The sequence below is a fragment of the Chelmon rostratus genome, chromosome 18 (genome assembly GCF_017976325.1).
Source record: "Chelmon rostratus isolate fCheRos1 chromosome 18, fCheRos1.pri, whole genome shotgun sequence".
Taxonomy (NCBI): Eukaryota; Metazoa; Chordata; class Actinopteri; order Chaetodontiformes; family Chaetodontidae; genus Chelmon; species Chelmon rostratus.
In genome coordinates, this window is record NC_055675.1 from 17845306 (window position 1) to 17862371 (window position 17066).

Here is a 17066-nt window from a genome sequence, read left to right on the forward strand (position 1 = left end):
GCTGCGAGTAACGACGGAGGTGTCTGGATGTGTGTGTGTGTGCGCGTGTGTGTGTGTGTGTGTGTGTGTGTGTGTGTGTGTGTGTGTGTGTGTGTGGTTGACAGCTCCCTAGCCGTCTGATCACAGTGAAACCATAATGAGTCGTAGGCGATGTGTCACAGCATCGCACACACATTCGCAATGTCACCCCACCACTCATCACACGCACACATACACAACCATCTCCTTCGCTGCTTCCAAGTGTGCAGCTTGCACCCATCAAATGTTCCCCCTTGACACAGACACACACACCCACATACACGCATGCAGGCACACACACGGTCAGCCCACTCTGTAAGACTTTTTTGCAGATGCCAAATGTTGCTTTTGGCCACATTAGTGAGACAGACAGATGGACAGACAGGCAGGCAGACAGATCCTCACACTCCTTGTTAAGTGGCTGCATGTTGATTATTGGTGATACAGAATATAAATTCATGCTAATTCTTCTTCTACATTGACTAAAAGGTAGAGCAATGCAGTCACACAATTGAAATGTCTACCAGTGTCCGTGTTATAAGGTGTCCTGATGGAAAAGTCTAGTTATGCTATTAGTTTAACTACATTTCGAGCAGCATTGCTGGTGTGTTGACAGGGCTTATATTTGATAACAAATTGTGCAGAGAAGAATACCAAGGCTGTTATTATTACTGGCCCGAGGGGTGAAAGGCCTCACATATATCTGCTCAGATGGGATTAATATCGCTGGCGGAACAACCCTAACCACAGACGAGAACATCTGTATCTGACAGTTCTGCAAAACCCTGGATTATGTTAAATGTCAACCTTTTTAGAATTCTTGCTTTGTCAAGCCTGGCAACACCAGAATGGATAAGGTTGGGATCAGATTGTGGTTACATTATTATGGGTAAGGCGTGGTTAGGGTAAGACAACTAAATTGCTCGGTTGAGGTAAAGATTGTTGTTTGACCATTACTGCAGGACGGTGGCAGGATGCGAACTGCGATCTCCTGCACGAAAGCCTGACTTGAAGATGAGCCGCAAGCCCATCAAACACCCAGCCTCCACAGCTTTACTTTTTGCATTGCTCCACAATGTTGCATGTAAATTTCGAGGTGTAGAACCTCCTTTTTTTGAACTGAATTCCAGTGGATACTGGGCTGCACAAGTGCAAAAATACAGAAAAACATGCAGACTGATGTCTCTTGCACACTTGTTGTGAATTAGCTTCAGTGTAGCAAGCAACTTTTTAGCAACTTGCTCCTTTACATTAAACTGAAGTGTTGCATTAGCCTGACTGCTTCCAGTGGAGAATAGGTTGTAGCTTCTCTAGCTACAGTAGAAGTAGCTAACCCAACATTGTTCAAGACTTTCAGTCATTAAATAGAACTGTACATAATGTGATATTGCTGGTTTTATCTTTGCTCACTGTGTGTCTGTGAAAGGCTGCTTTCCTCCACATTCCCTAGCCCCTGTTTCCCAACATTAACATTTTTTGTCTTCAAAGTATTAATTTGCGGTTATTTATCAGTCAGGTTATAAAAACACCAGAACACAAGCTTGCTTAAGTTGTGTGGTTTTATTTGTGTTCCACAAAATTAGAATCAGGTAAGAGGGGCCAGCCATACTGTGTTAATGCATGATGAGTTTTTTTCTTCATTCCTGATCAGTGGCAGTGAAAACAGGTGTGCACATTTAGATCCTCTCAGCAGTAATTGACAGAGCACCATCACATTGTGGAAGAGAGGGTAAAACCTGCTTTGTAGTAAATGACATTCTGTTAAAGCTAGTCCACTGACGTGTGTGTGTGTGAGCCCGTAGATAAATTGTGTTTGTCTGCAGCAACCAAGGAATCTTAAATTAATGTTTCGTTCTCGTTTGTGTATTCTTTAAATGCTTTTTGTCAGTGCAGCTCACCCTGTTAACACCAAGCAGCTGGTACGTTCCAGTGAGGTGAGGCTGGGAAGCTAAAAGTCTGCAGTGGTAGGTGGTAGCATGTCATGAGGCTGCAGGTTTTATCTATTGCTTCTTTTCTTACAGCTGTAACTTGTTTTTGTTAAACTTTTTTCTCTCTTTCTCTGATATTTTTGCAAAGAAATCCTACCTTTTTTTTTTTTTTTGCACACTCCCATCGTGCTGCTTCTTTTCAACATTCCCTTCAAAGTTTCCAGCGCCCTCTTTATACAGGGCGGTGGCTCTACCAGGTGCCTCCTGGTAGTCATGTAGAACCAGCATTTTGAATCTATATGGCAATAACTGCTCTTGGCAGCACAGAATATATTGCCCACATATTTTTCTCTCGCTCCTCAGCCCTTTTTGAAATGTGTTCCGCCTTAATCAAAGGTGTTCCATTTAAGCATCTTCTCTTCTAACTTCAGTTATTATATAAGTAAAAGTGCCTCAGAACAAATAACACCGTGATTGAGGCTAATAGTCTTGACTTTTTTTGCTTATGCAACTCTCTTTAAAATTAAAGAAGAAATGTGTCATAAACAACACATCCTGTTAGAACAAGGTTGTTGCTACTCATCCTCCTCCTTCCTCATTTGTTGTCTCTTTGGTTTCTACCGGCGAGGCTTCTCACTCCCTCCACCATCTGCCACTGTGAGAAACTAAAAGCCACTTTAATGCTGTCTTTGCACAATGTCTTGGTGAAAGTCTGCTATTACATGTCAGTATTTACCTGTCTGTCTGTCCGCCTGTAGATCCATGCGTCTTTGATCAATGGCCGTCCCAGTGCGGACGACCCCTCCCCGACCTTGCTGAACTTCACCTCCGCCCGTTACATCAGGTTGGTGTTTCAGCGAATCAGAACGCTGAACGCCGACCTCATGACTCTGACACTCCATGACCCCAGAGATATCGACCCCATCGTGACGAGGCGGGTGAGCTTCAACACACACGAGCATCACCTTTTCCTTTCTTCTTTCTTTTCTTTCCTTTTGTTTATCGACTCCATCCTGACGAAACACGCGAGGCTCATGTGTAGCACTTTATTTTTACCTTTTCAGATAGATAGATAGATAGATATACATGTATAGATACAAATACGTAAGAAACAGTCTGATAATTTATAAAATAACATCAAACTTAGTGTCTCATGATTAGATGTGTCAGGACTTCAAGAGATCTCAGTCTTAGCTTACAAGGTTTTGTTACTATATCTTAAAGTAATATGGTGGGTTTGACTCAGCAATGTTGCCATGCTATTTTGTTCCTTAAAAGTGAAGCTTAATCAGCCGAAATGAAGGCGAGAACATTTGCCACTGAGATGTTGCGATTTGGTCTGTTTCATGGAAAGAAGTGGAGCCCTTTAAAGGCGAGCGGCTGTAGCTCAGGAGGTATAGCGGGTGAATGAGAGGCAAATTGGAAAGCACTTTAGATGAAAGCAGTGTATAAATGCAGCCATTTACCAGTACTGCTGTAACACATAACTCCAGGTGTGGTGTTAGGCACACCACCATGACATAATTTGTTGGGTCAGGACATCAGTTTTCAAGTGTAATCACCACTGAGATAAGAGAGCAGAGTCTTGCTCTAATACTGCCTCTTAAACTGCTAATATGCTCATTAATGCTGTCATACTCATTATAACATGATTTCGCTCTCTCACTCCTTCTTTTCAGTACTACTATTCTATTAAGGACATCTCAGTTGGAGGCATGTGTATCTGTTACGGCCACGCCAAAGCCTGTCCACTCAACGCTGTTACAAAGGTAAAATACTTAATTTTATGTTGCTCTCTGTCCACTTAAATGTACCACACAGGTAATGGAGAACTTGCATACTGTTGAATAGAAGCAAAGAGCACCCTCAGGCACCAGCTTTTTATCTACTGCCTTATATCAAACCTTCTATGTGTGTGTGGGTGCACATGCATGCATGCATGCGTGTGTGTGTGTGCGTGCCTGTCTGCAGGGGACACAGGTGACACAGTGAAGCGTTGTCTCCCGTGTCACTTCAAACACTGGAGTGTTTGATACCAGACACCTGATCTTTCTCTCTCTCGCTCAGCACTCACTCTCTCTCTCTCTCTCACACACACTCACACACACACACACACACACACACACAGACAGTTTTGTGTCCTTTACATGTCCTGAGGCTGAACCACGAAGACTAACTCAGATGTGACACTGGTGTCTGGTCCCTTGGTGATGATGTCATTGACAACAAGTGATGTCTGTGATGTGTAAAGAGCTCCAGTTTCTTCAGTTTCTTCTCTTCTTCCCATGTTTAAAGGCTATTTAAAGAGGTATTTTACATTTCCTCTCATACCTTTCACCACATATTTATTGGAACATATACATTTAGTTCGCTTTTCTGTAGAGTTTAAATAAATATAAGACATCAGTGGGAGGATATGCTGTAGTATTTGGTCATACACATGCATTATTAAATTATGATTTATTCAAAATCATGTATTTTTTTCTGCTCGGGCAGTCATATATAATCTATAAAGCCTAAATGCGACACATTATCAACTACATTCTAGTTAATTCACATGTGATTTTTAGAGATTTTCTCTGCTCCTTTGTTCCCACGAGACATTTAGCTCCTTTACTTTGATACAAGTTCATCCATCCATGCAGTAAAGTCCCGGGCAGGCGTTCAGGAAGCAGAAAAGGTGGAGACCTGTGAGAGGGATTTGTTGATGATCGTCCGCAGAACATTTGTTCAGATGCACGCTTAGTACAAAAGCAGCCTGAAGCCAGAGCTGTAGCGTTGTGTCTCAGATAAAAGGGGCAAATTCACTCGTGCCAACAAATCCAAACTTGGCTCTCGCTGTGCTATTGTACTGCTCTCCTCTCAGTTATTCTGGCACCCTCTCCACATCAACCAATTTACAGAAAGACCTAAATTGAATTACTGAACCTCAAAGTTGGCAAATTTCCTGCTATGTTCCGCTTTGACTGTGTTTAGTTTTGAATGTATTTCTCTCCTGGGAGAGTAATTGTGAACCCATTTGCCCACTGACTGACAATCTGGAAAGTGAACAAAGTTCAGGCTCTCCTGTGAATACATTGTTGTTTGATAAGCTTTCAATAGGTCATGCATAATGGTAATTTATCTGTTTGCAGCCCCCTCATTTTCATATTCATGTGAACGGTTTGATGTTACATGAAAACGATCTGCTCACAACTTTTTGGTTCACGACATTGCAAACTCACACAGTTAAATGTTTTAAAGTACATGAACATTTTAATTTGAGAAGTTACTGTTAAAAACTGAGGCCTGTGATATTTAAATAATTCAGAAAGTATTTAGCAAAGTTAAAGAGAGCTGGTTGGTGACCTGCACTTTCTCCTGTAAACCTGTAAAACTGTATACAGGATTGCTCTATATTGCTGTCATGCCACGTCCCAACATTTTTTGATTTAGATATTTTCCTTCACCAGGCTCTTGACAGATTGTGGAGAAAAAGTGTCTACTCTGGAATTCAAATTTGACGATGACTCAGAGTGTTACCATGTTTAGCCTCGTCTTTGCAATCAGCTTGGTGAAGATCCATTCATCTAAACACAGTTGCCCATGTGTGTTTAATTGACAACTCTGTGAAACTTCTGAATTATTAATGTGTGTTTCCCTTGTGTTTGTGTGTGAATGTCTTTGTGTGTGTAGAAGTTTAGCTGTGAGTGTGAACACAACACATGCGGGGAGAGCTGTGATCGTTGTTGCCCTGGTTACCATCAGCAGGCCTGGATGGCAGGAACCTTCCACACCCGACATGTCTGTGAGAGTAAGAAAGATGCAACACAACAACAAATTACACATTTTAATTACACACAACTGCCCACAAGTGTACAGCAGTCTGTCTGCAACACAGCAATTCCTACTTACCCAGAAACCAACACTTCTCAAACTTTTCCTACTTGGAAATGTTCTTTTAGAGTTCTAATCATACTGTAGGCATCCACTGTGCGTTTATTGTATTTATTTTTAACACCACATTGGTAATATGCCTGTAATATTACTACAGCGTACCCACAGCTGATATAAAGACAGGCTTTACAGGATTGAACCGTGAAGCAGGGAGCTGAAATGTATATTCCTGCAAACCAGTCAGGATCAGTCTATGATATAAGACCATATAAAGCCATCAAAAGTCACCTTTGCATCCATTAACCTTCATCAGCTATGTAGAAGCAGTGCAATGAGGTTAGAGGCTTCTATCTGTCATCATAAAACTAGGGTTACAGCATATAATCTTAATTTTATTTCACACAGGCTGCACCTTCCTACAGGCTCTGTAGTCTCAGTGTCTTGATAAGTGCTTCTTCTGTCTTGACGCTGACACAACAAGACCAAGGTGACAAGATGTTAAATGTCCCGACTGGCACGACAGTAAAGGAGCCAGCCATGGCAGATTCAGCCCATTCAGCGCAGGACCACAGTGTACAGACAGCAGCCCTGTATCACAGGGGGAAGCCCAGCAGCACCACACAGCTGAACAGGCCGGCAGTGCCAACTCTGAGATCAGACCTGAAGTGAAGTGTTCTGGAGATTACAGTTATATAGATTCCCACCACTGTTATGCCACCAAACAGCATTGTGAACGCTGTCGTACTCCTTGTGGCGTAACAGTGGGTGGAGGATACTTTACTGCTGTTTGTGAAGGTTTAAGGCATTTCAACTGTAAGCCAACCACCACTGGAGACATTACATGAAGAAGAAACCCAGAGGAAACACTGGTTTCACTGCTGCCTTCCAGTCTAAGAGGTGTTGGGCCATGTTCACTTAGAAAACAGCACTGTGAAAAATTTCAGACCCCTCATTCAAATATCAAATCAAATATGTAGAGTAAAAGCATATATTTCAGGTAGATAACTTGATAATTTGCTGTTTACCTGGTGATTGCTGTGATCATTCTGTAACTTTCCAGTATTATTTATAGTATAATAAACCTTATAAATGGCCATGCAGTGTTTTGGCATCTTATAAGCCTTCACATTAATGGATTCTTCACTTAACAGCCATCCTGGATTATCATCTCACGATAGCTGAAAACGCACACACACAAACTGTGTTTTTGGTCTTAACGCCTGGCTACTTACAGGGCAGATACCTTTCAGATAATGTCCACAATCACACTGCAGAACGCTTCTCTTCTTATTTGTAAATTTTAGCTGAAGGGTATAATGAGGACAATTGAAGAGAAATGGAAGACACACTTTCTTCGCCTTGAAGCTGGTGACAGATGTGGGCAGAGGCATGTCTCATGATGAGGTGATGACAGGGTCAAGGTTACAGGTCAACTTCACTGTGACATCATAATGTTCTGCAGAAACACTTTTCTGACCATTATTTAGCAACAGAAGGGGAGACTGAGCATATTTCACATTTGGTCTGATACTGAATTGGTGACACTAATCTTGGCTGTCCACCTTGAAACTGTGCTGATTGTGTAGATAATCTGCGCTGAAGGGCTGAAGGTGTGTGTGAAGCATCCATGTATTGTAGCATCTTTGCATTAACATCCATATTCGAAGTAGTCCACCACAAGCTCGCTGGTTTTGCTGATACTGAGCCTCATGTGATGAAGCTCTCTATCAGCAGGTGTATGGAAGCGATTCACTGAAATCATACAAGACAACTTCCATTTTCATTTTTATGACATTTCTTCAAAGTTTTCACTCGTTATGAGTCTGGACAGACATGGCTGCAAACTGCAACTTGACTGGTTGGCGGAGGCACACAAACACGAGGCGGTAATTCTAGTTCTTTCTGGACCCTGGAGATAACACGCTGCTCATGGTCAGTGTGTAAACCCTTAGGGTGCTGTTGTCAGAACAGAATTTGATGTTTTTCTAAACTTTATGTGGAGGAAGTAAATGGATTTAAAAAGCAGCTCTCTGCTTCATGCTATAGAGAAGGTGGGGGTAGGACTGCGCAACCTAACAAATTACAGTAATACAGTACTGTGTGTGTGTGTGTGTGTGTTTTCAGAGTGCAACTGCCATGGTAAGGCAGAGGAGTGCTACTTTAATCAGACAGTAGCAGACCTGTCACTCAGCCTGGATATCCACGGTCAAAACAGAGGGGGTGGAGTCTGTATTGGTTGCCGCGACAACACAGCTGGAATCAACTGTCAGACGTGCGTTGCTGGATTCTACAGACCCACTGGGGTACGTCACATACAGATGCAACTGTGCTGTGTTTAGAATTCTTCCCGATTAAGTGAAGGTTAACTGTGTGTAAAAATGTCTTCACTTGGCCAGGTGAGCGCTGAGGAGGAGAACCCCTGCACGCCATGCTCATGTGACTCGCACGGTTCTATCAGCCAATCATGTGTCGCAGATTCCACCCAGGCTACGCCCCGTATGAAAATATGCTTTTTGATCTTTCTGTCTGTTCTTATGTCTGTCGTTGTTTTTCTTTCTGGATATCATCCACGTCTTGACACATTAATAATTTCAGCCCCTCAGTAGACACACACACACACAGAAGTTTTCAGTGAACGCCAACACGCGTTTCACATTTTAATTTACTTTAAAGTGGTTCTTCAGTAACTCCAACATTTCATCGATTCAGTCCAGCTTGATTTCCTGTGGGGTTGGGGTTAGTCAAGTTCAGCTGCGTGCACAGAAGCTTCTGTTATTAAAAACTGTCTTTGACAGAGCTGAACAACTATTTATATTAGAGATAATTTTACTCCTCTTTGTAATTTTACTGTTTTTATGTCTAGAAAGAGGAGCTATTTTAGGTGTCGCCACTTCAAATAGATGCCCGTTCTGTTTCTCTCACACCGTTGTTTTTTTTTTAAAGATGTGTGTCTGTGTGTGTGTGTGTGTGTGTTTGTGTGTGTGATTGACAGGCCAGCCAGCAGGGTCATGCCGGTGTAAGGAGGGTTTTGGGGGTCTGCAATGTGACAGGTGAGCGATGCAAACACACATGTGCACACATACACACACAAAGAGACAGAGACACATTGTGACAGGTGAGCAGAACCTTTCAGCTGTTGTCTGTTCCAATTAGTGTTTGGAAATTGCCAGAAAATTTCCATTAAGATCTTTGATGATATTTCTTATCACACACACAAACACGCAGCTGGTTTTGTACCTTACTCTGTGTAAGGACATCACAGAATAAATGGCTATGGCGAGACACGCTTTATATTGCTATTTTGATTTGCTGTTTTTCTTTGACTGTGGCTTGGATATTATTGCTTTGATAACATCAAGAAAAGTCTCGTCATTCCAAACTTCAGGTTTAAATCACAACCTGTGAATAAAAAGAAATGCAAACAACAAAAGAAGCTTTCGGTCTGACCTATAAATCTGCCAACAAGGTGCTTCATCTTAAATTGTTAATCTCGTATTATCATTATCCCTCATTGCTGTAATTGCTTGTTCTATTATCCTCTTCCCCACTGCAACGACTCAACCTCCCTGTGGGTATCATTCAGGTTTAATGTAATCTAATCTAATCTAAAAGCTGATACAACTTTTCCTGCAAACTTTTTAATAGCCTGCCCTCAAATCAGGCCAGAATTGTCTTTAAAGTCACTTCTTAGAATGTTCTTTAATGCTCAGCTCTTTTTCCTCTGTTAATTGTTTCTGGTATACAGTATATTTCCTCTGAGACTGTACATACATGCACCTGTGGTGCAAGGTCAGCCGTTTGCAGCACGCTGAAGGTTCAGTGCCTGGCTCGTGGTTGTTAGCAGAAGCCTGTGACCTTCAGGTGATGGGAAGGCCTTTTTAATACTCACCGCCTTCATCTTTGTTATCATCATTAAACTCATTTGTCTTCAGGTGTGCTGTTGGTTATATGGGCTACCCGTCCTGCCAGCGCTGCAACTGCAGTGTTGAAGGAAGCACCAACGATGACCCGTGTATAACACCCTGCGTGTGCAAGGTACACACACTCACACATGTATATGGGCACAAATAATGACAAGTACTCTACGCTAACCTTTCTAGCCCTGTAGCCCTGTCATCATTATCTTCACCACATTAACACTGCAATAACATGCCTTGTGCTCACAACGTCAGTTTGAGGGCAGCCCATAAACTTTGCGGCGTCTTTCTTCTTCATTGCTCTTTCTGGTTGACCCTCTTGCAGGAAAATGTGGAGGGAGAAAATTGCGACCGCTGTAAGCTGGGATTCTACAATCTTCAAGGTGACAATCGACGTGGCTGCGAAAAGTGCTCCTGTATGGGCGTTTCCAGTCAGTGCTCTGCCTCCACATGGACCTATCAGAATGTAGGATACGTTTTACACACACACACACACACACACACACACACACACTTTTTATCAAACAGTATTTCTGTTTGTATTTCTGAGAAGATGATGTAAACGTCACATTAATTGAAACAGATCCTTTCAGCCATGGTGGCTAATTACAGCTAACAACAAAGATTCTTTGCTGCTAGAAACTTAAATCACATCATTTCCTGTCCACCACTGAATTTTCCCTTGAAAAAGTTTCCGGACACTGAAGGGCAGCTATAGGTTCATGACACAAATTACAGTTTGCACTTTTTGTGGCGTACTTACCCTGATGGCCCTGTCATAAAAGCATTTAAAACAAACATTTCCGAGCAGAAATATATCAACAGAATTGTGGTAATTAGCAGATAAGCTAGCTGGGGTGAAGTAAGAATGTTTGAACTTTGACTCGGACATTTTTGCCTTTTGACTGATATTAAATAGCCTTTTGAGGAGACAGGAAGCTGGACAGCCCAAAACAGGGGTAGCTATCATGGCCTCTTAGTGTAGCTTGGCTGCACCGTGCACTTTATAAACGAGTAGAAAGTCGTATACTTTTAAAAAAATGTCTATCGGAATACATGCATAAATACTGGAATACACTGAACAACTGCATGGATTTTTAGTTGTGGACTTTAGTCAGGAACCTCTGAAACTGGACCAAAGTTAATGCTGTGCACACACAGGAGGATAATTGGGCAGATTTTGGGTCTGATTTGCCCCTTCAACCACCGTGGGGGTGATAAGAGGCTGGTCTGGGTTTGCCAACATAATGTTACTGACTGATGTCAAACATGTTTGATATTTAAGACTTGAAATCCTGTAGTGTCAAAGAAATGGACGATGGATAGCCTGCAATAGCCAATGACAGCGAGCTGACGGGAAGCGTCACCAAACAGATGTAGTTATTCACCTCCTGCCTGTGCTGCAGGATGTATAAGACATGCTGATTCTGGCTTCTCAGCCTCTCCTTTTTTTTCTTTTTCAGTTCAAATTGCACATAGCACAGACAAGTGCAATGAGCTGACAAGGACAGCCCGCTCCATGTTTGTTTGTTTTTCCGCAGTCACGTTTGATCACACAAATTTCTGAGAGATCCCAAGTCCCTGGAATCTCCACACTGAAATCATTTAATATACAAGCCAAGTGTTGACTGAGTCATCCGGTGTATGCATTTTTATGATTAAAACATTAATTATTGGTTAAATCTGTCTTTATGTCTCCCATGTTTTTAAAATCAGTTTAAAAAGATTTGAAAATCCTCTAGTGTGCACCAGGCATTAGTCAACCCAGCAGATTGCACAGTTACTTGCGTTTATTTTATCTGCGTCTGTTATTTTCATGATTTTCTCTTGCATACATATGCATAAGAGAATCACTTCACTTATCACCCAAAAGTTTCTCAGATAACAGAAAAACCATTTGATAAATATCCTTCAGGCACGGAACACATCTAGCACCAAGTGCAAAATAATAAATTAATCCAGCCCGGAGTTTTTAGAATAGCAAAAGTTAAACGTAAAATGGGGTCACTGTTGTATCAATGTGCTGTAGCGAGTAGCAGAGGAGTAATAAGTGTAAAAGCAAAGACAAATCTTTACCAAGTATGCACTTAAAAGAGTAGCTGCGGATAGAGTACAGTGGAGGTGAGAGAAAAGGAGAAAAGTGAGAATGAGGAGAAAAAAGAAGAGAGGACGAGAGTGGAAAGACGAAGGGAGGAGACAAGACAAGAGGCAAGAAGGAGGAGAGAGGTGAAAAGAGGAAAACAGTTTTTGACTGACAGGCGGGGTGGAAGAGGAGGGGAGAGGAGACGTTGACAGGATGACAGCTCTGATTTAGACACCGATAGAGTGTGTGTGTGTGTGTGTGTGTTCGTGTGTGTTCAAAAGGGGAATCCAAGGTCAGGTTAATTGCAACGACAGATGTGTGTCTGGCTGTCTCTCTTTCACACACATCCATACACACTAATACACACACACACACACTCCTTCAGGAGTTGAGGGGGAAAAAAAAAAAGTCTTTCTAGGTGTCAGTTGCAAGACTTCCTGGCTGACATGTGATAGATGTACAAAACCTTTAAAACCTTTAAACATGTCTTGAGTTTTCCATTTTTGTTGGTACAACCTCTCATTTCAATCGGATGGAGGCCTTAAAATATCTTAAAATGCTGTATCTTAAGATTAGATATACTACACCGGCACCACCGTAACAAAATACTTACAGGTGTGAATATTTCTCATCACTGACGTTTTCTAAGCAGTTTTATTTGTGCCACTTCAAAATATAAGATGGATTTAAGTTTTGGTTTACGGAAACAGTTAAATCAAACTGACCCTTTGCTATTAATTATGAATGAACCATTAGAATCCAGACTAGTTGAGTCAGACATTTAAATGAGTGTTCTGTCTCAAAAAGGCAGATTGTTAAACTTGTTTATGAGTTTTTCTGGGAGTTTCTCCTCACACAGGCCGAGCCTCTAAGGATATAGAGTGTTGAATGCTGTAAAGTCAATTAAATTGACTCGACTCGGAGAATACTGACTAATGAAGTGCTTAAAAAATTCATTCTGAGAAAATGGTGCTACTCTTTTCTGTTGGAGACACTTAGCGGCTAGGGGATCATTTATTGTTTAAATGTTTATTCACTTATTTGGCAGAATAGGCTCTGCTCCTGAGGGTGCTGCCCAGTGAACCCAAGCACTATTGCAGGATTCAGTAGGGAGTGCAATAGATCTCAAGGGCTTTACAGAACAGAGCCCAGTCATCGTTTATAGACACACTAAGAGATACTGAGCTGTCGTTGTTATAGAGGATACATAACAGGAGGAATGTAGATAATGGAGGGACACATCTACTGAGATCGCCAGTACATGTAGTAGGCTGCAGTAAAGCATAACCACCAGCAGGGCGTTATGAGTAAAGCTTGTCAGAAGTCCATCTACAGTGACTGTGACTGATGACTTATTGTAATGTGTTTGCTGTCAACTGATCTGTTGGCAGTGAGCACAACTTTAGGGCTTAAAAATCAGAGAAAACCTGTCAAACATTCATATAAATTGATCTCTTGATTGCTATGTTTTAACATTTTACATGGCAAACAGCAAAAGAGTTGAAATTGAAAGCTAACCCCTGAAGCTGTGTGTAATTTTCCTTTATTACACTACACAGTCTCCTTTGTGTTAAATTTCAAACAGATGCACACATGGTTTGAGAGTGAGCTATGGGCTAGGCCTAGTAAAACTCAGTACCAGCCTTCTTATGTCAGTATAAGTATTTGGAAAAGTAGTTTTCTCAGTAAATGCAGCTGAAAACTTCCTGAATCTTGTTTTGCAGGAGACCAGTCTGACGGGCTGGCACCTGGTGGGAGATACAGGAGGAAGAGTGTGGTCCGTTCACAGACAGACACCTCCGTACCTGAGCGTCCGACACTCCGACGTTGTGAACGATCTCGGCTCAGCGTACTACTGGAACGCGCCTGGACTATACCTGGGAAACAAGGTTAGATGCAGATACACACACACACTGTTGCTATACCCTGCAATCAAATCAAGATGCAATTCTCTCCAAATCGGAAAAATTAAATGGTTTAAACATTTATTTTGAGACGGTAATGCTGCCTGTATGCAAAAGCATTTACTACGACCAAAGTGCCTTCATTTACAGTGGAAATTTAGCAGTTCTGTACTCAGCAACTCCCATGTGTTAACGTTTGTAATGTCTTGTCCCATAATTTATAATTTAATGTCTGTATACACAAGTTTAAAACGTATAAATATAAAGTTTCAGTACCTACAGAAACTTGCTAGAAAAATGATCAACGTATTTGTATTATTCAAATGCACGATGAACAAAGTAACAGTAATAACAGTCAGTAGCAGCAATAACAACACACAAACTTTTTTGTTTTACTTTATAATTTTCTCTAAGATAATGTTTTTACAGACTTTGTTCTGGGTTGTTTTTGATTGGACAGATGTTCCTGTCCTTCAGTTCCCTGTACATGTTAAAAGAAGTGTCGCGGTCACCCCATAGCAAGCATGATTTGAATATACTGCATCTGCAAGCATATTGATAATGTGCCAAACAAAGAAATGTCCTAATTCTGCATTATACAAGTGAATTTCAACTGCTCAAGACAAAAAGAGAAAAATAACTTTTTTGCAGTTTTTATTATTCCGAAGGTGTCGCAACAATCAAACCAGTCAAGGTCACAATAGTAACTCAGTTTTGTTCTGTGTTGTTCCAGCCTGATTTCACTGTGATAACACAAAGCTGAGCTGCGGTCTGATGTGTGATCTGACTGTCAGGTTACTGTCAGGTTGCTGCTAACTGACTGCTCGCATCACAACATTAACGGCTCTTACCTTTTAACAGCGCAGTGACAGCGTTGACAGGCAAATATGTAAAAGCTGACATGAGGCTGTATCATTAGGACAGGCTCGAATATATAAACAGCTTATGATGTAAAAGTATATCCCGTGGATGCAAGTCTGGTGAGAACGCGTCCTGCTGGGATGTTCACCTCCCTTCCAGCCGTGTTTCTCTGTATCTGCTCCTGCTAATGTCGACTATTTGAATTTGTGTTGCGGTTTTCTGTGGCCACGATTAGACTTTATCACTCCAGCTGGCAAATAGCTGCAGTCCATGTTTCTGAAGTCGAGTTGTTGCCCTGCTACAACAACAGACTGACTGTGATGTTAGTCTGGGTGTCATGGCTTAGAGGAATATACCGCAGAATTTCATTACTTTACACCCTGCAGGCCTGGCTTGTCATCTCACTTCTTTGTCTGAACCGCTATCCCTCCCTCCCTCTAACCATCCCTCCATCCCTGCTTCTTTTTTCATTGGTCTGCTCCTCTAACTCTCACTCCGTCTCTCCAGGACTCCCATTTTTCACCTCCCTGTTCCTAAATCATCTCCCTCTACTTCCCCCAAGCTCTCTTCTCTCTCTCCTTCTGCATCTCTCTCGCTGGCTTTGTGTCTCTCAGGGTAAACAGTGTTTCGCCTGTTGAACTCGATAATCAACTGTTTTTCTCTTAGCGCACACACACGAACACACGCTCACACACATGCGCACACACAAGCAGAAGCACATATTCTCATTCAAAGACATACTCGCACACACAAACACTCACACACACTCCCAGGCCTATATAAGTCAGATAATGATGTGTTTTGGAGGCATTAGGGACAGTGGAGCAGAACCGAATGCCTCCAAACATGGGAAACAAACAAATTACCAGTGTGTGTGTATGTGTGTCTGTGTGCACGCTCACACATGTGTGTGTGATCGCTAGGAGCAGTGTGCGAGTACTGTATGAAAAAGCGATTCTTTGCTTCAATCTCTGATCGTGTTACAGAGATAGATGCTATGTGACTCCACTATGCCACTGCTTCTCACACACACACACACACACACACACACACACTGGCCTGTCATGTTCACACGTATCATTGGAAATGACAGGCTGTGTGTGTAATGACAAGCTAGCAGTGGCTATATAAGAGTAAAAATGTGTGTGTGATAACATCCTTAATTCTTTCGCGTGACCTCCTGCGTCATTAATGCAGAGGATGCTCATTGGGCCATTATTGCGCTGTGTGGATGCTCATTGGTCCAGAAGCATGTTGCACTGATGCTCATTGGGTATTGTATTCGCTGCATAGGTCCAGGGGCTGCTCATTCCCAAGGATAGCCATTACTATCGTTAAAGTGTGCTTTGTTTAAGAGAAGATTTTGTATTGTTTGGCAGTGGAGTGCGGATAAGTGGGGATCAGCTTGAAGAGCCAAATTTAAACTCACAATGTTGCAAGTATGAGAGTGTAGCATTATTTTTAATGAAGTGCTCAGCATGTTGAAGACTTGTTTTTAAGAAGTTTTGGTGAAACTTCTACTTCATAAGACTCAAGAAGGCAGACATTTTTAACTGGCTTCAAACTTATAAGAATATTTAAAGCTGCCCTATTTTATATTAACAATGGATTAGACCTTTGCATTGTAATGAGATGATCGATGTTGTTCACTTCACCTGTCAGTAGTTTTAACGTTGTGGCTGATCGGTGTATGTACTGGATTGATAATCTAATATACTGGCTTTTCCCTAAATATTGGATATGAATCAATAAGTCAATTTCCACCTTTAATTAATGTATGTAATGCAATTTGGTTGATTTGCTCTGTGGAGTTTTGATTAAGGACATAAGGATTTTGACTTCAGTTTACCTTAAAAGTTGAGTTTAATCCTGACCATGGGAACAATATTTGACAAAATAATCTCACCTTAAGGCCCATTTAGTAGATGTTCTGGAGCTTTTGCCAGTCTATCACTTGATTTTCATCAGCAGATGGAGTTCTGAGACACAGGTTTGGGGAATGTTTGAGCAGTAAACTGGTCAGCAGGAAGGAAGTTTAATATCCAAAGAAAATATCAGCTATCAGCAACTTTGTCAGCCTTCAGAAGCAGCCGAATCCTTACCTCCTTGTACCCATCTTGTACCCAGATTTACTAACAGATTCACAGCCAAGACAGATAAAAGGCTCAAAAACAAGGAATGCTCATCGTTTGGAGAAAAAGAGTGACAGAGATGGACAGACAGGGAGTACTGGGAGCTTGAAGCAGGGAGATAAAGGGGGCGATGGATGAACATGGAGAGAGGAAACACATCCTTTGCTGACAGCCGATGAAAGAAAACTCAAAATATGTTGAAACTTGACAGACGCGCACAAACACACAGCTCAGCTTGTGTTACATTTCATCCTCACTCCTCTCTAACGCTGCCTCTACCTACCTCATCTTTCCTCTAACCATTTTCTTTATCTTTCTTGTCTTCCTTGTCTCCTATATGGTCCTAT

General features: G+C 41.7%; 1 protein-coding gene across 1 annotated transcript in view; it reads left to right on the forward strand.

The window, feature by feature from the left end:
- The window catches only part of lama2 (laminin, alpha 2), a 153672-nt gene that overhangs the window by 23270 nt on the left and 113336 nt on the right, over nt 1-17066 (forward strand). Inside the window, exons 6-14 of the mRNA XM_041959394.1 lie at nt 2705-2884; nt 3626-3715; nt 5622-5739; nt 7947-8125; nt 8219-8318; nt 8815-8872; nt 9755-9857; nt 10065-10205; nt 13547-13711. Of these exons, the coding sequence (XP_041815328.1) occupies nt 2705-2884; nt 3626-3715; nt 5622-5739; nt 7947-8125; nt 8219-8318; nt 8815-8872; nt 9755-9857; nt 10065-10205; nt 13547-13711 (1134 nt within the window). The remainder of the gene's footprint in view (nt 1-2704; nt 2885-3625; nt 3716-5621; nt 5740-7946; nt 8126-8218; nt 8319-8814; nt 8873-9754; nt 9858-10064; nt 10206-13546; nt 13712-17066) is intronic.